Genomic DNA, 26,312 nt, shown 5'->3' with positions numbered 1-26,312 from the left:
CAGGAAAATAGATTTGAGTGCTAGGTGTTAACATCAAAGAGTGCCTCCTGTATGGCCTGTGTTGAAATGCAGGGTCTATATTTGGAAGAATCTCTAGTTAGTCAGTGTCCCCTCTATGTCTCTTCTCTTTTGATGCATGAGATGAAAAATTAAACGTGCTTTTTCTTCTGTTTGTCGGTGGGCTTGTCTTTCTTCTTCAAAGGCATGACTCACGGAATGACCTTTTAGTTCCCAGGAGTTCAGCGTCTCCTGTGAGGCATCGGGGCTGCTTGAAAGCATCTGGTGCCCCAGAAATGTTCCCAGTCAAAACCAAACTCTTTTAAATTGCCTCTTCTTCACACTTGTTTCTGAACAATTTTGGGGCTTTACGCTCTTGAGGTGCCAGCAAGCTGTGACATTGGAGGTGAGAGGACAGGCAGAGGCGTGGTTGAGTCTGTGGCAAGGTTTGTGTCTTCAGTTGTTGGGAAGAGCAATAAAAAAACATTCAATCTTACCCACGTGGACTTGCCAGGTGAAGGTTTTGTGCTTTCAGCTGCCCACTGACGTTCTTAAAGCGGCACGAATCAATATTATTTTAATAATGATGAATTAAATGATGGTATATCATGGGAAAGGGGTCATTCGTAGTGATCAGCGGAGAGAGTCTGAGTGCTTAGTGTCTTTCAGTGGAACCAAAGAGTTACAGTCTCAGTGTTTTCTTCAACCTGACTGTCGGCAGCTGTTTTAAACCAAAAAGACCTGATAAATCCACTGTATACACATGACAGACAAAGTTAGCAACCAGGCGAAGAGCATAGTGGAGCATTTAGCCATTAAAATGGCATACGTTTCCCTCAGGAGTTGGTGGAGATCAAAACAGAGCTAAAAGGAAGGTGAATACTTGCTTTACATTCCTAAGGTAGGCAGAAATATGACTCCTAGGGGGGCTCTGGTGACTTGATGGTTGGAGGCTGTGGGCTGGACGGGCAGCAGATCTTTGTTTCCTGTTATTGCCAATCACTCTCGCTCCTCATTTCTTGCCATCTCTCGTTAGTTAGGCTAATAGCTAAGGCTAACAGCACCGTATACTAACAAACTCTACGAAATGAAAATTAAAAAAAAAACACTAAAGCAACACTGAATGAATGCTTATGTTGTTCTGCATGTGCAGAATTATCAACAATTTCACCAAATGTATATGTTATGTTTACACCTCCCTTTGCTGCCCCCAAATGGCCAAAATATCAATTACTGCTGCTTTAAATATTTTAGAATTGTCTTAAGTTTTAAGCTCAAGTTGAAGTTTTAAGCAGTTTAAGTTTTGATGTGTCCTTTCCTTAAACTTTAATGGAGACATTTTGTTTTATCTGCAGACCATGTCATCTGCCAATTTCAGCTTTAACATTAAATAATGACATTACAGCATAGATATATACATGTCCATGTTCGATACAACATGCAAACATTTATACATCACACCTGCAAGAACATAAAGAGAAAACAAGTCTGAGATAATGACAAACAGTAGAATCTCATGTATGTCTGCACAGATATGTATGTAACACTGTCTTGCACCTTTGCAGGTCCCATTGCTGCTTTTCGATGCCGAATTGATGAATGAATTCAGACCATATACTGTGAATATTCATATTCTCCTGTTAAGATACAATAATGCATAATGTAAGTGCATGTAAGTAATGCAGTAGACTCCACATGATTATAATGAAACCTGAAAGCTTTTCATTTGATAAGTTAGATTTAATGTACAGTCTGAGAGAGCACTTTGCCTTCCGAAAGCAGAAACAACACAGGAGTAATAGCAGTCTCGTTGGATTAACCCTATATTACATACACAGGACTCATGCAACAAAACTGGACATTGGTTCATTCAGTGATCCTCAGGTTTGCTCCTGGTTACAAAGGCATTAATATAGCAGCTGACAGCTTTCGAGGTAAAATCCGGCAACAAATAACTGCAGGCCCTCACGTGAGAGACTTTCACCCTCTTGTACATTGCCCTGCAGAATGAGGCTGGCAGTGGGCTGCTCACAGTAATCAGCATGAAGCACATGACCTGCATTTATCCTTAAAACACACAATGCACCTCAGTGTGCTAACAGAGGGAGTGTCGACTTGAAACAAACTAAAAAACTTATCAAAACTAAAAGCAAAAGTTGAACTGACACAGTGTTGCAGTAGGCTACCAAGAGGCAAAGCAGAGCTAACAGAGACCTGTTTATCACTGTCATGACTTAGGCTCAAAATAGCCTTTATGGTTTGCCTCAGCCAGTGGCTCCAGGAATTAGTGATCTTGTTCTTGGCAGTAATTTCAATTTTAACAATCAGCCCATTCTGGCCTTACTTGAAAGAGCGTCCAATTCAGTCTCAATTCTTTAATATTTCCAGAATGAGAGGTAGAGAAATCAATGCACTTGTCAACAACAACATCCAACCTGACAGGAGAACACAACCATCGATAACATAGCAGTGTTCCTCAAACTTCATGAAGCTACTGTACTTGGGAGTGGCGCTCGGCCTGGGAGTAAAGTTAATGTAAAGCTAGCTAGCTAAACATGCTCATCAGAACATTTCTCTCTGGCAGCACAAGTACCTAGGAAGGTGTCAAACGGATAGCTTCTGTTTTAATGTGCACCAATGTATCAAAAAATGTGTTAGTAGAAATGAAGAACCCTGCAATACCCCAGCACAGGACACTGGTTTGGTGCGGTGCTGTCATCACATGTGTGGGCTGGATTTTGGCTGCCAGTCCTCCACAGACATCACGCTGGGCATCCCTGAATGACACACAGGAGTATAAATGAAAAGTGTTATGGAGGCGTGGTAAGAGCTCAGCTCAGGAGTGGAGAGGCACCTCTAAGCCTTTGGGTGCATGTAAGAAACACTGGAAAAGAAAGGTGTGGGAGAGACGTAGGAGGGTAAAAACTCAGACTGCTGGGTAAATATTGACACCTAGGATGTCTTGCTCTGTTGTTTTTATGACCTCTGCTGGCAATTATTAATCACCCACTAAAGTAATTTACACACAAATACACACACAAACACACGAGCACACAGACGAGTGGGACCTTCCATGGTAACTATCATTGCTCTGTAATTAGCAGACTTATTGTACATATGGGGTTTGTTATGTAGTTGCTGCTCTGTGAAATAGACCCATCCACCTTAAAGTGAGAACTGAGTTATTAAGACTGAACTCACCCCAGGTCAGTGTAAATCCAATGAGGCTTCTATAATAAACAGCCACAGACCACATTATCTCCCATAGGTCTGGCCTTCCTTTAAATGACTCTTAATGGAGCCATGTTTTCTCAAGCTGTTTATCTTCTGCATCCATGTTTCAGTCATTCAGCTACAAGGTCCTTGCACAAACTGTTTGAACAGGTGTGTTGAACGTTGAACGTTGATTTGCTTGGAGTCATTAACTTGGACAAAAGCATTGAATAAAAACGCGGTGTGATCATATCACCATGGTGTGATTCCACTGAAAGCTGATAAAAAAAACAAATAAATTAGAATTATTTCCAATTATGTCCAAGCTTCACTGTGACATGATAATGTTCTACAAAAACACTTCTCAGGTCATTATTCAGCACCTTAACTCAGGAACAGAAGGGCAGATTGTGACCACATTTCACATTTGGTCAGATACTGAATTACTGTGCTGATTGCAGAGATCTTCTGTGCTGCTGGGTTGAAGATGCATCCCCATTTTACAATTTGTAGCTTGTTTGTCGCAACACCCATCTTTGAATCATTGTAATTCACCACAGGCTCATTGGTTCTGCTGATTGAGCTTCAGGTGATTGTTGTTGCTCCATGTGATGAAGCTCTCTATCAGTCCTCTGTAAAAATAGTCTCTAAGTGAAGACAGCATGTTTCTCACTGGAAGTTATTCACCGGAATCATAAACGTCAATATACCGATGACCTCCATTTCTCCAGAAAATGCACGAAATACCTTCTATTAAATTCCTTCAAAGTCTTTGCTACATATATTATATGAATCTGGACAGACGTAGATGTAAACTGCAACTTGACTGGTTGGTGGAGGCGTAAAATCACGAGGTGGTGATTCCTGTTTTTGCCTGGAGTGTTACATCACGTTTTCTGTCTTCTGCGGGAATTCAGCTGTTTGTGCATCACAATCTGCATCAGCTTGCTCGGAGCATGATTGCTGTCGCAGGTATTTGATCATTTGGGGACTTGGATTTAAATTTAGGTCGGTTGTATTTTAACCATTTTTTCTTTGAAAATGACTTTCCCGAGTGCTCTTGACCGTCTTTGGTTCAGCAGGTTTTGAACAGTATGAAAATGAGTCAGCATGAGCGAGGTGAGCGAAGCAGTATGCATGAATCACAGAGGGAACACTGAAAATGATCCCCCCGATTATGTGTGTTAAGTTTGAGAAGACGATTTATTTACTGTGCGACCACAAATCAGCAGAAACCTCATCAGCTCTCCTCTGCAATTATCCGATAATGGATTCCTGTGTTGTTACCCTTGGGTTGATCCCTGTATTAAACATGGGAGTCGTGTTTTTCTGCCCTCTCTTTCCCTCTGTGAAGAGGAAAAGCCCATTGGTTTCCAAATAAGGTCCGAGTGAGCGCTGGCAGTATTAATAGAATAAGACTGCTGCTGAGGAATATTTGTATTGACCTGTTGAAAGACTTTATCTGATGCATGCTGTTTCCATGGTAGTGTGGGGGAGGGATGCTACGAGGTTGTGGAGGAGCTCCATGTCCAGCTGCAGCTGACTGGCTAACTCCACTGTAGGTAGCATGAACCCACCTTTTGAATGTCGAATTTGGACCGTTTAAAGCACATTTCAAGCAGAGGTCTGTGTTTTCCACATTGATTTTCATGGTCTGAGCTGAAAAACACAGTCTTTAACACCGTAGCAGTCAGGCGCCTGCCCCTGTGGGGTTTTGTACCAGGCAGCGATTCGCTATCCTTCTCTGCTGATCATATGCCTCAAACACATTTGTTGTGCTAATAAAGCTTTATGGACAGGACACATCATGATTTTTCTGTAGCTCCTTGGCAGAGTTTCAGAACATCAAGATGCATTTTACCCAAAATCCATTCTGAATGTAAAAAAAATCCCGATTTTTCATCTGCCTTTTGGAGCAAAGCAAAGTTTATCGCTGATGTTATTAAAAATGTGTTCAGTAATATTCCAGTATTAGTCAAGAAATGAACATTTCTGCCTTTTGAATTAGGACATTTACTGGACTACGACATTATGCAGAGAAATCCTTTCGCCTGTCAAACTTTCTCTGAGAGGATTGTCTCCGTGAGGCGACTCTGGAATGACTCAGATGGATTACTTCTTCATGAGGCAATTTGCTTCCTCGCTCTGTTCTAATTTACATACACTGTGTTTGGCTTTTCCACTAAATACTAGGCTGGCTAGACTGAATATGACAAATGTCTTTTGAGCTGCTAAACATGTTCACTGAGCTGCACAGGTGAGTTATAATCATCAGGTTCTTCTGCAGGGTTGCAAATGTTAGCATTTTCGCTTAAAGGCTGCAGTCTGTTTGACATACTGCAGTTCATGAGTCTATTCTGGGGTTATTATCGTTTTTCCTTCGATTCTTTGAGAGTCTTTTTCACTTTTTGCAATAAATGGTCAGTTCCTGGACTGAAGTTTCTCTGACTGAAATGCTATTAGAGTAGTGCTGTCAAATAAATGTTTAAGCAGCCAAAAAAGAGAATATCATGGGAAGTAAACCTCTAGCTTGTCATGGTTGACTGTCTTTATCCAGAAAGTCATTTGTCTGCTGTGGGTCAGTGCAGATCACTTGAGCAGTGTCTGTCAGATGAGAGGCATGAATAGCAAAGTGTAACCTTGTCTAAATTCACCTCCTTCTCTCTGTCTCACACCTCGTTTCTTAATTTTCCTCGGTCGTGCCTCACTTCTGCCAGCCACTCCTCTCTCTGAGTGTGCTTCGGTTTTGCATGGAGACCTGCTGAGGGGTTTCTGACTTGATAAAGACATGCTGTGTTTGTTCAGTTTGTTCCGGCAACAGAGAGGCCCGTGGTGTGAATGTGATTCAGCTGGCTGATTCAACCCATTAAATGGCTCTATGAAAAGAATGGGCTGCTGGCTTTGGCTTGCTGCTGGCTGCCAGTCCCAGGGCCCACTGTATGCCTGGCACTGAATGGAAACAATGTCTTTTAGCGCTGGTGCCTTGGACACATGACAGCATGCAAGCTGTTTGATAGGTGGAAACTTGGCCAGGGTCTATGAAACCTGAGGGTACTGATTTGTTGCAAATTACAAACTGAAATTTTAGTGGGGCACACACATGCAAGTGTGCACCAACAAAGGGTTTTTCACAGATGTCCAGGCACCTCTCCTAGTTAGCTTATGTTCCACTAGCTTACATTTACAAATCAGCTTTTTTAGCTGGGAATATCAGATTTCTTTAATTACCTTCCCCGATTACCGAAGCCAGGCTTCTCCTTTACATAAGAAAACATGTGACTGCAGAAAGCCGGCAATAAATCTACTTAACATGTATGTAATTGCACAGTCTACATGAATGTTTGGATCTTGTGTCACACTGGCTCATATGTGGTCAGTTACTCATCAGCCCCACTCACTCAGCCTGGTTTTACTCAGTTTACAGTGATGGCATGTGGCTATATTTTTTGTGTCAGCCCAGTTGGCTTTATAATCTAGTCACTAAATAACCAATAAAACAGTGTTTCTGCTTATTGGTCTTGAACAGATGACAACTCTTTGACAGCAAGCTCAAACTCCTCACTGTCAAGGTTCAAGACAATTTTTGTTTCTCACTTTTTGCTCTTTATACCTGCAGCTTTGAAAAAGTTGTATAAGTACACAGTTGAATACACAATGAAGGAATATAAAGCTTTCCTACCTGCCTTGGGTTCCTCCTACTAAATACTACCCACTGCTGCAGCTGATTGAATCTATTTTGGAGAAGTCTGTAATTTGTAACCTGGTATCAGCTTGTGTCCAGTCTTCTATCAGATATGTCAGAAATCTCCAAAATCTCTGAGCTTCACTTTCAGTTAGTGGGAAAACAGCTGCAGGCCTGGAAAACATGCAACAAATGCTTTTGTCCTCACAATTTAGGATCTAGACTTGGACAAAGTCCAGGATTTTTGCTAAAAAAAAAATAGCTAAAGCAATCAGTTGATGAGGAAAATAGCTGCAGATTAACTGTAGACTCACTAATCAGTTTTTCTTGTTTCAGCTCTACCAAATTTTCTTCTTATGATTCAAAATTCACGTTCCTCTTTGTGCACAGTCCTCCCGAACAAACTGCTGATCCTGCTGAAATGGAAAACAGCTTCTGAGGGGCCAGGTGTAGATTTACACCTAAATCTAAGTTGACACTGCGCCAGTTTCTTAAACACCCGCATGCACATTGTTCTGTGTCATCCATCAGTCAGCATGCAGTTGTGTATCTGTTTGGAGAGGAACCAAACTTCTGTCCATGTCACTTACAGCAATGCAGTCTTAATCAGTGCTGTAAGTTTCAAGTCATTAACAGGCTGTCGATACAGAAGTAGGTCAGATTTATGATGTGTTAACAATGTGCTTTATCCTCACATTACTGCATGATTGGTGGGCCTATATGTAAATTTGTATATCAAGACTGTATATGATGTCTTAATGTTTCAAAAAGTGAGTAAAGCCTGGTGGAAAGAACAGGTGGAGATACACATACTTCATGTTAAGACAATGCAAATGCTCTGATGAACTGGGTAGAGTCCCTTTTGTGTTCTTACTGTATAGCTGTCAGTGTTAGATATGTAGGCAGCAGCATCTAAACTAGTCCCTTTGTCCAACTGCAGAGAGAAGGTTAATGTTCAACAGGGCATAAAACCTCTTAGCTGAATTGAAAGGGATTGATTGTTTACTTGTAGTTTATGTCGGTAGAGAACGAGAGAGAGAAAGAGAGAGAGAGAGAGAGAGAGAGAGAGAGAGAGAGAGAGAGAGAACTGATGAGGGATACATGTCCCCAGTAGGGACATTTGTCTGGGGACATTTAAACTGCATGAGTGATCTCTGGCTCACATGGATGCTGCTTCTTTGCACTCTAAATCTTTGTCTCTCACCCTCCTCCACAGATAGTGTCCAATGTGCTGATCTTCTCCTGTACCAACATCGTTGGAGTGTGCACCCATTACCCTGCAGAGGGCTCCCAGAGGCAGGCCTTCCAGGAGACCAGGGAATGCATCCAGGCTCGCCTCCACTCCCAGAGGGAAAACCAGCAGCAGGTGAGAGCGAGCACAGATACAAAGTGACGGGAGGCTGGGGTGTAAGAGCGGAGGGAGGGCAGGGTCCAAAAAGCACCAGCAACACTGCTGATGAGCCTTTTAGAGGAATACTGGGTGACAGTAGCTCACTCCTTTGTGGAGGACGGCAGCTGCTAAACGTTTAACACAGTTTCAGATTCTATACTTGAGGTATAAAAAATGTTCATGTTTGTTTATGTACTGATATTTTCTGTATTTGAAATGGTACTACTTGCTGGAAAACATGCCCTTTATTAGATCTAAATTTGTATGAAACACTCACAATCCTCACAGTTCCTTGGCTTTATTTTTATTACCGGCCACATGCTCATAGCCAACACGACACATGGGATTCCAGTGAGAAATGGCAGCTAGTAGGAGTAATAATAATACCAGTTTGGTGAGAAATTGCTTAACGCCTGCGGTTTAAGTATATGCCAGAATATAAAATATGATAGAAACCAGACATGATGTCAGGTGTTCAGCGCGACTCGACATGTTACATGCAATCTTTATATGCACTACGCAGGAACATTATGTGTATATGACATTCGCTGATAATACACCTAAAAGTTGTAACTACAAATGTTAACATGTAAAGTTATTTAGCAGATGCAGGGCAACATACACATACCCGTGCGATAACAAAATTAGGTGTTTTACAATCAACCAGTTCCTTCCTCACCTGTTTATGGCAAAAGAACCCGAAAGGTTGTTAAAGTCCCCGTCTCATTTGATCACCACAGCTGACACACAGCTGAGTCACTTTGGATGTTATTTTGTTTTTAATTCATCTCAAATTGGACAAAAAACGGTGGATCTGACAATTTGTGGCTCGTTAGTTCAGAGTACCCTCTGTGCTGTCGGGGGTATGCTGTAGCTGGGTAATGGAACATCTTCCACCTGTCACTTCTGTGTGTTTTGTGAGTCTACACTTTCTCCTTACTCTGCAACAGAGTTGTGAAGTGGAAGAAGCTGATGATTTCTGGAAATATATTACCTTTTTGAATTTTTCCTGTTTATCTACAGTGTTTCGCAACATAGAAACAAGCCTGTATCCATCATGATTTAATAATATTACAGGTTTGCTTCGGCTATCAGCTTTAATTTTTTCGAAGAAATCATGTTTTTTTCAGTTAGACATGACAAATAGCGGCCATTGCTCTGGAGAAGAATCCAGTCAGAGGCGCAAAAAAGAGCTTTACCAGATCCAGAATGGGAACAAAACACTGCACCACAGCTTCCACTTTCACCCAACATTGACCCACTGGAACTGCAAACTGGTTTAAACTGCTTAATGCTTTATCTAGAAAGAATAAACTTGAACAAACTTTATTAAACAGATTTTTGGGCATAATGTAATATGCCCAATATGTAACATTTCTGCATTCAATGTCTAAAAATGATTAGACCTCTGTTGTGCATTTTGCCGAGTTATTCTTAACTATTGTTTGTTTGTATTTTTTTCATCTTTTGTACTGATGATTTAAACAAATGAGTAGCATTTTCATGTGAGCATCGCTACTCCAGCTGTCAGTCACCCGAATGAACTGGACATTATATGTTACTGGCAGTTCGATGCTTTAAAATGACATCGCCTGCAAACCTGTGTATTTAAAGCTGGATTTCTTTGGTTACCTATTCAATCAATTGGCTAACTAAATCACAAATATTTTCCATTGACACAGTTTATCAGGTTTTTATGCAGGTGATGTCATTTTTCTGAAGTTGTTTATATTAACAGCTCGTGTGCAGGCCTTTATTCATGATCATTGCTCTTCGACTTTGCCTTTAAACAGCCTCCACCTCTCAACACACTCGTCGGCTGAACTTACTTTGCCCCCACGTTTTCTCGCAGGAACGTCTCCTGCTCTCTGTGCTTCCCCGTCATGTTGCCATGGAGATGAAAGCTGACATAAACGCCAAGCAGGAGGACATGATGTTTCACAAGATCTACATCCAGAAGCACGACAATGTCAGGTAACAGCGGGCCCCCCTGCACCCTCCTCACATTCCTCAGCATCTCCGCAAATCATTTGCAGCCACATGTCAGCGCACACACACATCAATCAGGAAATGTATATTCAATGCAGAAGGTTTTTCAGCTTTGAATACCTCCTGGTGCACCCCAGTGTTCAAATGAGGCTTGGACCTGCTTAGTTTAAAGCTAAATTTAGCTAAACTATGAGTAACCCTGATCTTTGTTTCAATAAATACTTGCTGTAGAAGTATTATTAATATTTCTAATGACATAAATAAGTTTGCTCTTTCAGCCTGTCAGCCTTCCAGCTTGTGCCTTCAAAACTTTCTGAAGGAGGAGAAGGAGGTCTCGGGAACAGCTGATGGTCAGTCAGTTATTCTGTTGCCCCAGTTAGTGTGTGCAGTGTAAAAGAAATGTTAAGGATCATGTCCAAAACAACGTTTTCAATGTTAGTGCAGCAGAATTGTAAAATAAACCAGGATTTAATCCAGATTAATCTTGAATGGTGCAGCCCACCCACAGACAACAGCAGAAGAGGAGGGAGAAGTGCAGCCGTTGCCATGACAATAAACTGCATGGTATTTTCCCAGAGTATTCACACCGTTTATGTCTCTACAGTATCAGCAACCGCACACAGTGTAATATCACTCCGAAGACAGATGCATGTTTGCCACATTTCAGTTTTACTTGAAAGCCACCAGGTGGAGGTGGAGCTGGGGCAGCTGCTCGCTCTGTAGCTTTGGTTAGGTTTTGCAAAATGTTTTGCATAGTGGTCTGGAAGCAGAAAACCGAAGCAGCTCACATAAACACTCTAAGTGGTTAGCTTTGATCCATAAGTGTCGATCGTCACTTTTCCAAACCGCCACTGTGTAGACCAGTAGATGCTCCTGAGCAATCAGCTGGTCAGTACCTGTTTCCAACAGCTCAGGAGTCCTGCTGATAGTTTCAGGGACGGAAGATAAAGGCTGGAAATATGAAACATGTCATTATTTGTTGTAACTTGAACAACAGTGTTGAGATATCTGCTGAATAAGCGCTGAGTAAGCGAGTTTAAAGGTTCATCATTAGCCTTGGAAACAGCAGCTGCTCAGTTTAAATTCTACAGAGCTTATTAGCAATATCTAAAATGACTGATCAAGGCCTCCAGTTTTACTCAGTGCTTTCCAGCTGCACTGTGGACAGCAACAGAAAAAAAAAATCTATGATTTAATCAATAAAATCAATGTAGTTTTCTTTCTGTATGCTCCCTTAATGGAGCCAACATGACAGTAATTTTTGTTCAGTCAATATCTGATGTTTTCCTCCTGCTGAAGACAATCCGTCTGTCTCAGCTGGTTGAGGACAGTTTTAGTTGAATGAGGTTGGAGGTTGGAGTTGGTGAGGATTTAACAAATAGATGCTTCAATAGTGTTTGATGTCTTGCTTTTAATGTGGATTCCCAGTACGTATGGAATTTCCATAATGTGAGAACGGGGGTCATATGTGGGGAGAAAATCATAAACTCTGTCACTGTTTATTAAAGATTAAAACCCCCCGAGGCAAACTGTGATTTGTGATATTTGGCTGGATAAAAATTGACTCCTTGATCTTTCCCTGGTCGTTGATTGAGTCCTGATTGATGACTTTGAGCTCGTCCTAGTCAGTGCTTTCACTGGTTTTGGTGTGATGTTGTTTGTTTTTGGTCTTCATTCACTCTCATGTCTTTGTTCCATGGTCCTTGTGGTTTTACTTGGGTGCGTGTGATGTGGTTTTCCTCTAATAATTGTTAATACTGAGCTCATGAAATAGGACATTATTTTATTTTATTTCATTTACTGTTTAAACTGACACGACAGATGCAGTTGCACAACTGTGGTGAGGTTTGGCACCACCTTGTGGAGTACAAAAATACTGCAGCAAGATGACCCCGAAACACACTGTTATAACTGTGTGTGTGTGTGTGTGTGTGTGTGTGTGTTTGTATAGCAACAACAGCTTAGATATCAAACCGTGCAGTGCGAGATTTATGGCCCGTAGCTGTCACAGTCAGGTGGAAGCCCAATCTTCAATGCATAATAAGTGCTATTCAAGCCCTTTATCACTTTAATGTGCCCCTTTGAATCCTCAGTGGTTAGAGCATCAGGTCATGTACTTGGAGCTCTTGTACACAAAGGTCTTTTCATTACTATTAATCTGATCATTATCAGTAACGGTGCTTTTTTTGGATGCCTAAGTTTAAGAGTTCAATGAAATTAAGAGTGCAAATTGTTTTTAAGAGCGGACCGGGGTGACAAATTTGGAAATTTCCCGGGCATGTGATAGGATTACTCTTACTGAAACCAATGTGCACCAAGCCACATGAGCACTTATGAGTGATTGTGCACACAGACGTGTGGCCATTATAAGAATACAGTTGTGTTATCTGCAATTAAGAGACACATACCGAGAAGGTCATGTGGCTTCTCAGTGGATGTATTCATTGCAGCTGTGAAGCTTGACCAAAATTCAGTGACCTGGAACTCATTCTTACCAGTGAAGTCGTTACACTTTTCATAATTAGAAGAGATACACTGACAGAAATCTGCATGTTCAGCTGAAGCAAACAAACCAAGAGAGACAAAACGAGGATGAGGAGTTGCTTTGGTACTTTCGAGTGTCTTACTGTAGGTTTCTTTGTGACTCACTGGGGAGTAGGCGGCACATTAGCCACATCGGCTAAGGTTGGCTGAATTCTGTCTGTGGTCATAAGTGTGTGGTTAATGGGTAGCTAACCAGGTGTGATGTGGCCTGTCGGGAAGCGGCCAGTGGCTTTTGGTAATTGGGACTCTGCTGAGAGGCAGAGTAACAACAGGAAGAGAAGTGACAGCTCCCACTGCTACAACTAAAGAGTAAGAGGGAAAACAGAGAGAGGTGGAGAGGTGGAGAAGGGGTCTTGGGGTCTGGAGCTTGTTGCTGCAGTAGATATGCATTAGCGTGAGTTTCTAGTCTGTCCTCTGTTCTTAATTCAGGAGTCCTGGGCACTCAGAAACAGATGTATGCGAGGTACTTGAGTCAGGCAGTAATTGGCCTTTTTCCATCGTTGACTGTGATGATTTAATGGTGCAGCAGGGCACAGTGAAACTGAAAGGAGTTTGTTACTTTGCTGACAAGCTGGAGGTGTGCAGCCTGTCGCCTGCAGCTCCTTGGCTAGCAGCTCATTGTGGCTGCTCCTTTTTGTTCCATTACTCCCTGCAATATGCAGCGGTAGGAAATGTTCGGTTTGCAGTTAGCAGTAACTTACAACAGCATTTTTTCTGGGTATGTGAAGGCCGACACCCAGTTTGTAATACTGCAAATATATGAATATTGAAGTGCTGGAGGGGGATTTCATCTACCACTATAGTCCTGGTTCAATTCATCTTAAGCAGCGCTGCCAGCTTGACCCCACTGAAAACAGTAAGCAGAGGGATGTTGGTGAGGAATCAGGAACATGTGGTGGTACTTCTGTCTCTCCCTTGCTGGTTGCCTTTTTACACTGCAGAGCTGTTTTTGACCTTCTAGGGCCAAGTCCAAGTCAAATCTGCTGCGTTTCAAAGAAGTCTCTGGTGGAATGGCTTTATAGGGATGCCAGTGTCTGTCTGCAAGTCATTTGATCAGTTGGTCTCTGTGAATATATCTCATCATCTACTGGATGGATAGGCACAAAAGTTTGTTCATGTATCCATGGTGCCCAGGTGATGGATCCTACTGACTTTGATGATCCCCTTATCTTTCCTCTGGTGCTATTATAGAGTCAAAATTAACTTCCAATTGTTCAGATTATGGTCTGCAAAACTAATGACATCCCCATCAGTCTCAGCTGTACTTGGTATTTAATGCTAATGTACATGTTAGCTTGCTGATACGCAAAACTGAGATGCTGCACATTACACCTACTTAACATTAGCCATTGTTATTGTGGGCATGTTAGCATGTTGATGTTAGCATTTAGCTCAAAGCATCGCTATGTCTAAGGTGCTGCCTCACAGAACTGTTAGCAAGGCTGAAGAATCTAATAAATCTTGTTTCTGCATGGATGACACCAAGTCCTTTGAATGCACAGGTTAAATAATGACATATGAAGGAATGTGGATTACATTTTAATCCAAATTGATCATATCATTGTTTAAAGGTAAATCACTGACTCGTTAATTCTTTTAGATTTAAGATCTGAAGGCTTAGTTGGTAACCACTGATGATGATGCTATTGACTTTGAACAAACGGTACCTCCGTGTATTTGTTCATGGTGACAACATTTTGCAGTACCTTTTCCCGAGAGTGTGCTATCCCACTTGTGTTTGTCCCTGTGACTAAAATGGTGTCCTGTGGGTTCAGCAGTAGGGCCAAAATGTGTGCTGACTAAGCGATTATGCAAGAGGGCTTTGGGGCAGATGTTTTGATGCCGCCGGGCCGCCCTGTCAGCATTTGGGAAATGTTCAGAACACTGCGACTGTGGCTGCTGTTATGTAGGCCAGCAGCACCCTGAAGAGAAAGACATGGAAAGAACATTGCATAAATTAGAGGAACTGACCTTGCCTTTGTTCTTCATGTTCTAATTGAAGAAAGGACAAGAATTGACACAGCAGACACACGTGGGGTTAGTGTGTGTGATGCAGCTGCTCTGCTGATGCTGTTTGAGCGAGGCCTAACCTGAGAGCGTGTCCTTGGTGAGCACACAGCAACACACATGCAGACATTCAACATGCAAATCAGCCGATGTTCACTGCCTTTGAACAGAAGTGGAGATGAGATGAGTCGAACTGTGGTGACAGAAACACGTCTGCCACTTTGATGTGTAAGTACCGTAAAGGAGTATTCAGCCTGTTGGACGCTGTGCTTTCCTAAAGGATGAGATCAAATTGAGCTTCAAGGATTTGTATCCATCCTAAACAGGTGTCCAGATGCCAGATGTTTAGCAGATGAGACGACAGAGAGCACCATAAATACACAATGTTTGCAAACGATCCCCCAATTGAACAAGATGCAACAAGGTCGGCCAACAATCTGAAAGAGATGGGAAAGAAAGACGGAGGGGTGGAGAGGAAGGAAATGATAGGAAATGAAGACAGGATGAGTCATACACACGGGTGAATGGAACGATGGAGCAAGAGACAAAGCAAGAGAAGCAGAAACAGTCTGAACCAGACGCCGATGAAAAGGACTGAAGGGTCTGTGTGAGATTTTTTTTTCCTGGCTGAGGTTAGAGAGCCACCAGCAGAGCAGTGGGCTTAAGCAGCCGAGGGGGCGGAAAAAAGGCAGCTGGCTGGTGGCGTTGCCAGATGAGAGGGGATCACGGGGTCAAGCAAGGGCAGCACGGTACAGCTTTGGTTCAAATGAGATTTGACCCAAAACAGAGTTTGTGGTGGTGGACGGTCTCTCTATTGTCTTTTATTGGCTTTTCCAGTTTTCCTTGCAAGTCTGTTTCTCTTTACCTCTGACTAAGAAGTGTCAAGACACTTTACAGTAAATGTCTACATTGCCACTGCCTTTTCTTCCTCTCATGAAGACGTGCTTCACGTTTTTTAAAGGCTCTTTCTATATCCGAGTGATCCATATCTCATCAGTCCAGATCTTGCCTCAGTCGTCTTGCCCCTTGAGGCACAGGCCTGAACTTATCGATGGCTGATGCAGGGGCATTCCTTCTGTCCAATGGGAACGTGGGATTTTTATTGACAGTTTAACATGACGCGCTGTGCTCGGCATGTCTTCTGTGGATATCTGTGCGAAGCCTGCACATCCTGTTTCTCTCATTTTGTGGGATGAAGCTAACGTGAGCATTGAACCACACATTCATCTTTCCTCCTCAAACCGAGTGATTCTGCCTTCTTCAGCTTCTTGTCCTCAGTCACCCTTGACTTGATCAGGAAAGGCTCTGTTTGTCCCTACCCCACAAAATGAACCGATCTGAAAGCATACAAAGAATCATAGATTTGTCTCAGAGTCATTCACATTTTCACGGGACAGTGTGGTTGATTTTAAATCCTTTCACGTCTTTGTGTTGTTTTCAGTTGGAACGTGATTGCCTTAAGTTAACCCTTACATTGCAGCTTAATTTGTTTCATCAGATGTAAAATAAAATGTCCAATGTCATCACCAAGGAAATGATTAAATGGGACTTAAAGACCCCAGGTCTGTCTCTCATACCCTCCCCTGCATTTGTAGCTCACCACTCGCTGTCGCCACTGCTGTTACATCAGGCTGTCGAGGTTTCACTGTGTCAGTGGGGAGTGTGGCGAGGGATTGATGATCCATCAGGAAATCTGTGCATTGTGTATTTGACTGTAGAGCTTCATTGTAACACAGAGAGCATAATCTGCCTTTCACACTGGATTAAACACACATTCTAAATATTTTCATGTGGTCTTGAATCTTGAAATCTGCCACATTAGTGAGAAAGTTTTTAGTTGGATTTTCTCGAATCATGTGTTTCTTAATGAAATGTTCGGCTCTACTCTGCCTTGATCTCTTACTTCTGAAATAAGTCAAACCTTGAATCTTTAGTAATCTTTCCCTATATCTTTCCTCTACCTCCTCGGTCTGAGGACCAGAGGCTTATGTTAATACTTGTTTTTAATTGGCATCTAAAGAGGTTTTGGGGAATTAAAGCACTCATTACTGGGTCCACACAGAGCATGGCTTCCTCCCTCCCTCTCCCTCCACGGTCCAGCCATCTCTCTCCGTCTTTCCTCTTAAATCATCACCTCTCCTACCCAGCGAGACAGACCTGTCTCTGAGCTCAGACACGCTGGTCGAGTGTCTGGTTTCCTTCGACCTCCCATGCAACTGTTCACAGAAAACAATCAATTATTCTCAGAAATGTGTACCCCAGAGTGGGGACTCTTAATCCTTTTCAACCTCAGAACCAAACTCAGGACATTTGGCATCTTGAAGGCCAGGTTCATTAGAACATGTTAGTGCTCTTGACATGTGGACAGCCAAGAGAAAAGTCTGTGAACCCTGAAAAACCCTGAAACATACACACAGAATGAATGTCTCATACCTGCAACACAAACTCACATATTTGTATGTGCATATATGCTACCCACACATACTGTGCTGTACAAATACACCATGTTCCTAAGACACCTATCCTGTGAGATCCATGTGAGCTTGTTTGGGCTCAAGCCTTTGTTTATTAATAACTCTATCTTGTCCTTCCTGGGGGTCTGACTCAGAAAGCTACTTCTTCATAGTCAGAACTGAAAAAAATCAGACACTGACTATGCTGCCTGGCTAGTTGTTATTACGTAGCTGGACATGAATTTGCTCTCTGAACCTGGGATTTTATAATCCAGCTGTGAATCATATGCAACATGTGCAGATCACTGTACAAGTAACCACAAGAAAATATGGGTGTTGCAGGAGCAGAGTCATGCAACTCATGGATAAAAATATAAGAATAATACAAAAACAGTAGTATGGCAAGCTGCAAAGTGAGAAAATAAAAAATACAAGATAATGACTGCCACCCACTCCCTGTTAAGTTAGAAAGTATATGATATAATATGAAATACATGTACCGTCTTGGATGTCTTCATACTAAGAGGATGCTGTATGTTAAAGATAACAATCCAGTTCCCAATGATATGACGAGATGTGCCACAAGCATTAGTTAGGCCCCTAGTTTATCTTGTTTACTGTGTAATACATCTTCCACAACATGATCATGGTGTAGACATGAGAAATGCTAATGCTAATTTACATTGTTGTATATACACATGAAAAATCATGGAAACTATCTATTCTCATCAAGGGTTAAGTGATAGAGCACGTAGCTGCTGAGTATAAATGTCATGGTATGATCGTACACTTTGCTCTAAAACACGTGTTAGCACTGAATCCCAGCAGTGTTCTATGTATTAACTGTGAATTGCGAGGGACTGCAGATGACAATTAGCTCAGAGCTACTTCAGCATGGTCAATTTAATTACATTTTTGAGTGTGATTCAGAATAATCGTACAGTGGAGGAGCTGGTTGGACTAAGCAGCGTGCATTAGAGCAGCAGTGGCGTGAATAATCAGAAGAGTGAGGCAGTATTGTCAAATTATGATGACTGCCTTGTTAACTTGTGCAAATGTGATTGAAAGAGTCAGCTGACACATATCAGCTGATGGCCTGTTTGCCTGATTTAAAACAGTGCTCCATTCAAATAATATGACTGCTTATGTTTATACCAAATTGGCCTGAAACACTGGAAATGCTAAAACTACAAATACCTGTACCATACTGTGGCATTAAAACCTTCCTTATTTAGAACAATGGGTCCTACCCAAACCATGAAAAATAGGCCCAGACCTAAATACACAATGGTAGTGATGCGAGCAGGGTTGTCCACCTACTATTGCTTCCATACCCCTTTCTGTCACGCTCTCGTCCAACCTGCTGTAGAATATTTATGTCCATAATTAGAAGCCTGTAGAATGAAAGAGATTAAGGTGGGAGATAGATTTTTCTTCAAAGGTTATTTTAAGTTTGTGTGATCAGTGGAGACCCCACAAGACACAAGTCACGCTCAGGTGAGTCATTGTCAAAGTTGCTGCAAGGGAGGCGTCGTTAGGCCGTATTAAGCAGCAAAAGACACAAGGCCGGTCTTGTCTTCTGAGTTTGACTTATGATGTTCGTCACATGTTTCACTGCAGGAGAAAAATCAGTGACTGGAGAGTAAATATGTTTGTTGAAGAAAGAAATGTAGAGCGCGAGATAAGTGGTAGGGAGTTATGATGCTTCACAGAACAATTTAAACCATTCAGGACAAGCTTGTGGATTTTGTCTGCGTCCCACAGCTAATGCTGAGACCACTGCTGGTCCCTTTGCCCTTGCTGCTTTCTGAGAGAAGTGAATCAGGCCGATGAGATCATCTGTCCTGCTGCTGTGCTGGTGTTAGGAGAGTAATGAAAATGCGTCAGTCACACAGAGACCTTTGCTGTATCACTTTACCTTGTTCTCGGGGAAGGGAAGGTAACTTTTTACAAGTAAAGTTACTCGCAAATGTGTTCAGCCTCACTCTCTCTCTGTCTCCATACGTCATTTTGCCAGGACACGACCTCATTAGCACAAATGCTCTATCCAGTACAAATTACAGTCATTGTATTACATTTAGTCACAACTGTACAAAGCTGCTTAAGGCACAGTCTCACACCTTTCACCCCCATCATTGCCTTCAGTAATACATCTGGACCAGACTCATTTAATCAGGCTCCCCTACCTCTCTCAGTTCCTGCCTGACAGTTTCTTGAATTCAAACTCTCGCCGGGTGAAAGGCCATAATGGTTTCTTTTTTGAGAGTTTTGACATCAAGCGTTTCATGGACGGTGGCAAAGCAGGAACACTTTGTAAATTCAAAATCTTACATAGGCGTAGACAGACATTTATACCATCGGGCAATTTAGAGTCATCACTTAACCTGCCCAGTCTTCGGACTGCGGGAAGAAACCTGAGCACCTGGAGGAAACCCAAGCAAGCTCTGGGAGAGCATGCAGACTCCTCGCAGTGAGGACTCGGCTGGCCGGGAGGTTGAACTCCAGTGTAGTTGCAGTGTAGGAACGATGGAGTCATAAGTTTCAGTTTCGGGTCCTTCAGGGGACTCTGATGAATGCTGGGCTGGCCACGGGTGGTGCAGGGAATTGATTGCCAGTAGCCCTCTGGCTTTGCCTTAACATTCAAACAACAATAATTGATTTCGTTCACAGGGATCATGTTCTTGTGGCTGACTAGCAAGCAAATGGGTGGAATAAGGTCAGAATTATGCCTCTCTGGGCTGTATGGAGGCGCACATTCACGTAGCTCACTCAGAATAGGCATGGCTGTTCTTGTATCTTTTATGTTTATGGACTGTATGTTTTTGTCTCTGTTATCAAATCCACTTTGTGACAGGAACTGATCAACCAGCTTGATGCACAGGTCCACACAATTCCTAGTTGAGATTTGGGAGGTGCGCATGTTGGCCCTTCTGCGAGTCTCTGCATTTAAGGTTACCCAGAACACCCTTCAGAGAGATGTTTACAGTACATGCATCTTCAGAGAAGCCCAGTTTGAGTTGAAGCTCCCATGGGCTACACCTTCCTGTTAAAGCTCATTGCTGGAAGGTAAAAGAAGTGGCAGGTGATGCCATTTGCTCATGAAGGTAGCACATGTCCATCTGCAGCCTCACTAGCCAAACACTGCCCAAACACTGCAGGGCAGAGAGAACTGGACCTTCTAAACTGGGAGAATGAAGAGTGCTGAATTCTGTTTCTCTTGTCTTTGTATTTCTGCAGCATCCTATTTGCAGACATCGAGGGTTTCACCAGTTTGGCATCCCAGTGCACAGCACAGGAGTTGGTGATGACTCTTAATGAACTCTTCGCCCGTTTTGACAAGCTGGCAGCGGTAAGAATGCAGTCACACACATGTACACTGTATGGTAAGGCTAAGGTTAATATACTTTAACTTTGTTTGTATTAAGATTGCAAGGCAGAAAATGACTTATTAATGTCAGTGGTCAGATAATGTAACAGTACATAGAAATGACTGATCAATTCCCAGCACACATACCCAAAGGTGTTTTTCAAAGATAGCAGTAATGAAGCATGGCTCGTTCAGACAAGATCTTGTGTGACATCAGATCTGAGGACAGACAAGCCTGATCACATTTCTGCTGTTCCTGAGAACCTTCCTCTCTCTTGTGTGTGGAGTGAATAACTCGGTTATTGAGGGTTGTTTAGTTATTTACCTCAATAGGCTTACTGAACGTTGTGAATGTATGTCGGTGCATGATGTTCAAGGTTCACCTCTGTCGAGTTTGATGCTCAAATCAACCCAGTAGCCTGATAGCATTGTGAATATGCACAAAATCTGTAGATATTGCAAAATTTATACCATCTCAACTGAATGTTTGATGCATTATTGAAATATTTGTAATATAGTGCTGAATAATCCATGACAAAGTTCTTGTCGTTCAGGAGTCTAATTAGCATAATAATTTAAATAGTTGACCGAGGGGGTGCTGAGACAAATCCTAGGGAGCACATGAAGTTCAATGGAACTGCCACGCCAGGATGGGAACAGACTGTTCCATTAAAAATGAATGGTGCTCTCAGAGAAAAGCAAGGGCCACGACGCAGCCAGTGTGGATCTGGACAATAACAGAATACTGATGCTTGACTGCAGCTGCCCTGCTCAGCATCCATTTGTTCAAAGCCATCACAGTTTCAAGGTTGTGAAAGATCTGGTAAACAGTGGCGTGGTTCATATCAGGCGTACTCATTTGCTGTATGGTTCCATTTCACTTAGACCAGTGGTTCCCAACCCAGAGTCGGGATCCACCCAAAGGGTTGCTAGATAAATCAGAAGGGTGAAATTTCTCTTTCAGTCTTTTTTACAATCTTTGCTTATGAGTTATTAGATAATTTTACTTTCTCCAGGCCTCTAAAGAATATTAAATAAATCAATCTGAGGAGGAGTGAGAGTTCTTTGGGTGATCTGGTCACAGCCTGTAAACCAACAGCATTGCAAGAGCACATAGCTATTTTCTTTATGGTCACAAGCCAAACAGATTGGGAACTAGTGTATTCAATAGCTACTAAACAGCTATTGAATACATACCATCCAGTGCTAAGATAAGTACAGATATGTCCACAGAGTTCCAGTGTTAAGCTCCACAATGTCTGCCATCGGTATCCTGCAGCCAGACATGTGTTGGTAGCACAGCTTCATGAGCAGCACCTTCATGAATATTGATGTTTTCTTTTTCCTATCTAGAAGCTTCGTTGTTTGTCCAGCGAATGTTCAATGTATGTCATTTGTTTATGAAAGGTGAAATGATGTGCTAATCAATATTTATGAGTCAAACGGGCATAATGGCATTATAAAGCAGAAATGTTGCTCCTGACACTTTTATGTCCGTGCCAGATGTACCTCGTATCTGTCTGTGGACGTGTGAACACACACACACACACACACACACACACACACACACACACACACACACACACAATGTTTTCATCACTTGTGGGGACATTACGTAGACTTAAATTTATATCCTGGAGACTTACCCTAACCCTAACCATAGCCACTATTTGCTTATTCCTAACCCTATACCTAACCTAACCTTTCCCAACCTGTAACCCTATCCTCAGTCTTTACCCTAAAATGTAATGATTTAAATTGTGGGGACCTGTATTTTGTCCCCACAAGAAAGGTGAGTCCCCACAGTGTGACTGTATAAACAGGTTTTTGTCCCCACAATGTGAGTAATACATGGGCACACACACACACACACACACACACACACACACACACACACACACACACACACACACACACACTCTCTGTCTGTGCTCTTTACACAGTGGCTCTTTTTGTATTTTCCCCGAGCCATGTGCTGGACAGATACTCAGGTGGCTATCATGAGACACAGTGTTCTCCCAAGCCCTACAGATCACACACACACACACACACACACACACACACACACACACACACACACACACACACACACACACACACACACCACATTAGTGTCCAACACACCGCCAACGGGTCTTTGAGTTCTGTGTGTCAAGTCAATGCTAAAATACTGCTATTGTAGAAGCCCTGCTGTCTGTATGTAACAGTGTTTCACATCTGCAAATTCGGCTTCTTCTCTTCTCAGTAGTTTGAAGATTCAAAGATTCAACTGGTTGACCGAATGCACAACAGTGAAATCTTATCACATTATTAAGTTGACAAGGTAAACAGTATATTGATATTATTTACACAGTCGGCAGACACGCAGCAAGATTAGCTTTCTTTTGAATAAATGTTTCGACCACCTGATGAATGTAAGTCCAACGTCCACTCTCCTTTTAGGTAGTATGGTATCCACTTAGTCTTCAGAGAACAGTCTGGCTCTTTAGCTGCTAACGTTTCCAATGTGACTACTGTGGCTCAGTGGTAGAGCTTTGTGCTGTAAATGAAAACTGCACTTAAAGACACTGAGAAGCTCTGCAGAGCTGAGGGTAACAGCAGAGAGGTGACTCTGTGTGTGGGTTCATCACTACGAGTGACCCCCTTCACATTACATGCAGTCATTTATTGCATTGTTAATATGCTTAGAGGAGCTTTAAGTTGTTGCTGTGAGTCTGAGAAACAAGCACATTTATACTGTATGCTCACTTCTGGGACACATTGTGGAGTACATTTGTTTTAGTAATACATTTTGACTGTGCTTACCTCGTTCATTTTAAGGCTGAATGAACTATTGGTTACTTACCTGGGAATAGATAATTTCTCTCCTGTGAAATTGTGATTTCTAGCCTGATTTTAAACAGACAGAACTAAGTTCAATTCATCATGAAACAGCATACACTCTAATTATTTAATGTATATCAGTAGATCAACAATTGACACTTTGCTAAATCCCTTAACTGGTAACTAACTGGTTAATTGTGTGCTGAGAAACACACTGGACTGCATCTCCCAGTCAGTCCTGGACAATTTCAGCGTCACAGACAAATAAGATAAATCCTGGTCAAATGTTATCTGTGTTTATAGACCCTATTTTCCCGTGTTTTTGTGTCTAAATGACTAATGGAGACAACTGTGTTTGAAATTGGTCCAGTGTTGAGCGAGAGCTTTGCAGCTGGCCGCCGCAAAACGCCTGCAATGTGATCCCTCCAACTCTTTGCACACCGTCAATGTTCAGCCACTAAAAGTGTTTGTTTTTGCCACTGACAGGCTCAGACTGTCTCAGTTTTTGCTAACATTAAGGAAAGGATCCCTTTCTGTTAAAGAGTAAGACCCTCTTGGTTTAACCAGAAAGAGCTGCCAAGGCCACCAGACTCCATTTACAGAAGCCGTCATTTTATCATCTCAAAACATACTTTATACATACATTCAAGTGTGTAGAGCTGGAATATTTTCACCAGACATTTTGAGAGGAGAGACTTAATATGTCAGACCCCTACAGATTTTCCTGGTTAAAAACTGTAATTACCAGATAACACAAACCTTTTGACAGGTGGTTGTGATGTAGCTTTCGTTTGTGAGAGGTGTCCAGCAGTTGGTGGTCAAAGCTTGTCTGCCCTGGCTAGCTTGACTTTTAGCTCATCCTTCCTCTCGTTTTTCAATGCGTTTAGTCACAGTAGCTCTCGATGGCATAACGTACTTGGGCTCAAGGTATTGAACTAGCTCTTTCCCTGGCTGTCTACCACACTGATTGGCAGCATATGGGTCTCAATCATTTGGCATACCAACTGGATGATGGCCTCAGACCAGCGTGAATCACACTATGTGTTCATGCAGATTAACCCATAGACTGACATGTGTAACCAGGAGGGAACTCAGGAAGATGAAGGCAAGGAAGGCTACAAGCCAGGATGGTATCAGCTCCAGCCTGCTCAGGGACTGTGCAGATCAGCTCTGAAGGGTCATTCTGCACATTTTCAACATGAGCCTCAGTCTGGAGAGAGTTCAAGCCCTGTGGAAAACTTCTTGTGTGGATCCAATCCCAAGGACTGCCCATTCCAGAGAGCATATCCACTTCAGGCCGGTAGCCTTAACTTCCCACCTGATGAAGCAGTGAACCACTTCTGTCACCTGGTGAGCAGCAAGCTGGACCTCCCACAGTTTGCATATTGACCAGGCTTTGGCGTGGAAGACGCAGTCACACTTGGAGCATGGTGAGGGTCATATTTTTTGACTTCTCCAGTGCTTTCAACACAATCTAGCCACCTGGGTTAGTGGACCATCAACTAACTCACCAACAGACCACAGTATGTGAGGCTTCATGACTGCGTGTCCGATGTGGTGGTTTGCAGCATGGGGGCTCCACGGGAGACAGAGCTCTCCCCCTTTCCTCTTCACCCTCTACACATCGGACTTCAGACACTGACAGCTGTCACATCCAGAAGTTCTCCAATGATACAGCCATTGTTGGATGCGTATCACAGGTGAACGAACAGGGAGGTCATCACCAACTCTGTCAACTGGTGTGGACTGAACCACCTGCACATCAACACCAGCACAACAGAGGAGATGGCGATAGACTTCAGCAGGAATGTGCCACGGATTACACTGGTAAACATCCAGGGATTGGACATTGGAATTGCACTACTGTAATTTATGCTAATATGTGCCACATCTGTTAAATCTTGTTCAATTTACTGTGTCGTATATTTTTTTAACTGTGCAGTAGTACAAACACTGTATTTATTATCCATTTTCTGACCCGTGCAATTCAATGTTCTTTTTTAGGCAACCGTATTTCTCAAGTGCAATTCAACATATGGCATCGGTAGATTATTCATAAAAATGGCAACAGTATTTTTATAATCCGTACATAATGTACATATACATAGTTGATTTTTTCTTTCTTATCCTGTATCCTTTTTATCTCCCTTCTATTCCTTTTAATATCTTTCTATGCCACTGTTTTTGCCTGTTTTTTTTTAATACATATTACATCCAAAGTCAATGGGCATGTTAGCTTTCTACATGATTTTGTAGGGTTACAGGTTACATTGGGGAATATCAGTTCAGGACCGACACACCCACTGTTTGTGGACACATCAATGTGTGAGTAATGATAGCAGCACAAGTGGCCCTGTTAACTGGCAACATTCAGCCGAATGCTTCCGTAGTTGCTGTAGTTATAACAGCTGTTGAAAGCAGAAGGAGAATCTGCAGCTGCCCTCATGAATGTCTCTTTGTTTAATTTTTTTAATACAGTGTCAAACATAGTGCAGGAAGAAAACAGGAAGAGAGCAAATTGTGAAGGTCTATTTCTTATAAAGTTTCTAAATATACCTCTTCATCTCTGGAACCTGTTTGAGTAAACATGTGTCATGCAGAGGAACTGTTCTAAATATAATCTCTTCTAAATATAAAAACGAACAGCGTCTTTTTATGGGATTCAAACTGATACCATTGTGGGAAAATGAATTCATCAATGAAAGTGAGGGGGTCGTAGGCTAAATTTGAGATCAGTTTTACTTTTCTTCTTTCTCACAGGCAATGAGGATGAAACAAAAAACTTATCATGCTGATGGCTGAATATATGGACTTTATTAGAGATAAACATTCACAGGAAGAGCGACA

The 26,312-nt window shown here is 42.3% G+C and overlaps 1 protein-coding gene across 1 annotated transcript in view; it reads left to right on the top strand.

The window, feature by feature from the left end:
- adcy5 (adenylate cyclase 5) overlaps positions 1 to 26,312 on the top strand; it is an 80,326-nt gene that overhangs the window by 28,310 nt on the left and 25,704 nt on the right. Inside the window, exons 2-4 of the mRNA XM_076746515.1 lie at positions 8,109 to 8,258; positions 10,135 to 10,256; positions 20,513 to 20,624. Coding sequence (XP_076602630.1) covers positions 8,109 to 8,258; positions 10,135 to 10,256; positions 20,513 to 20,624 — 384 coding nt within the window. The remainder of the gene's footprint in view (positions 1 to 8,108; positions 8,259 to 10,134; positions 10,257 to 20,512; positions 20,625 to 26,312) is intronic.

The sequence above is a fragment of the Chaetodon auriga genome, chromosome 13 (genome assembly GCF_051107435.1).
Source record: "Chaetodon auriga isolate fChaAug3 chromosome 13, fChaAug3.hap1, whole genome shotgun sequence".
Taxonomy (NCBI): domain Eukaryota; kingdom Metazoa; phylum Chordata; class Actinopteri; order Chaetodontiformes; family Chaetodontidae; genus Chaetodon; species Chaetodon auriga.
The sequence above is the reverse complement of the archived record's forward strand: the minus strand, read 5'-3'. Positions and strand labels throughout refer to the sequence as shown.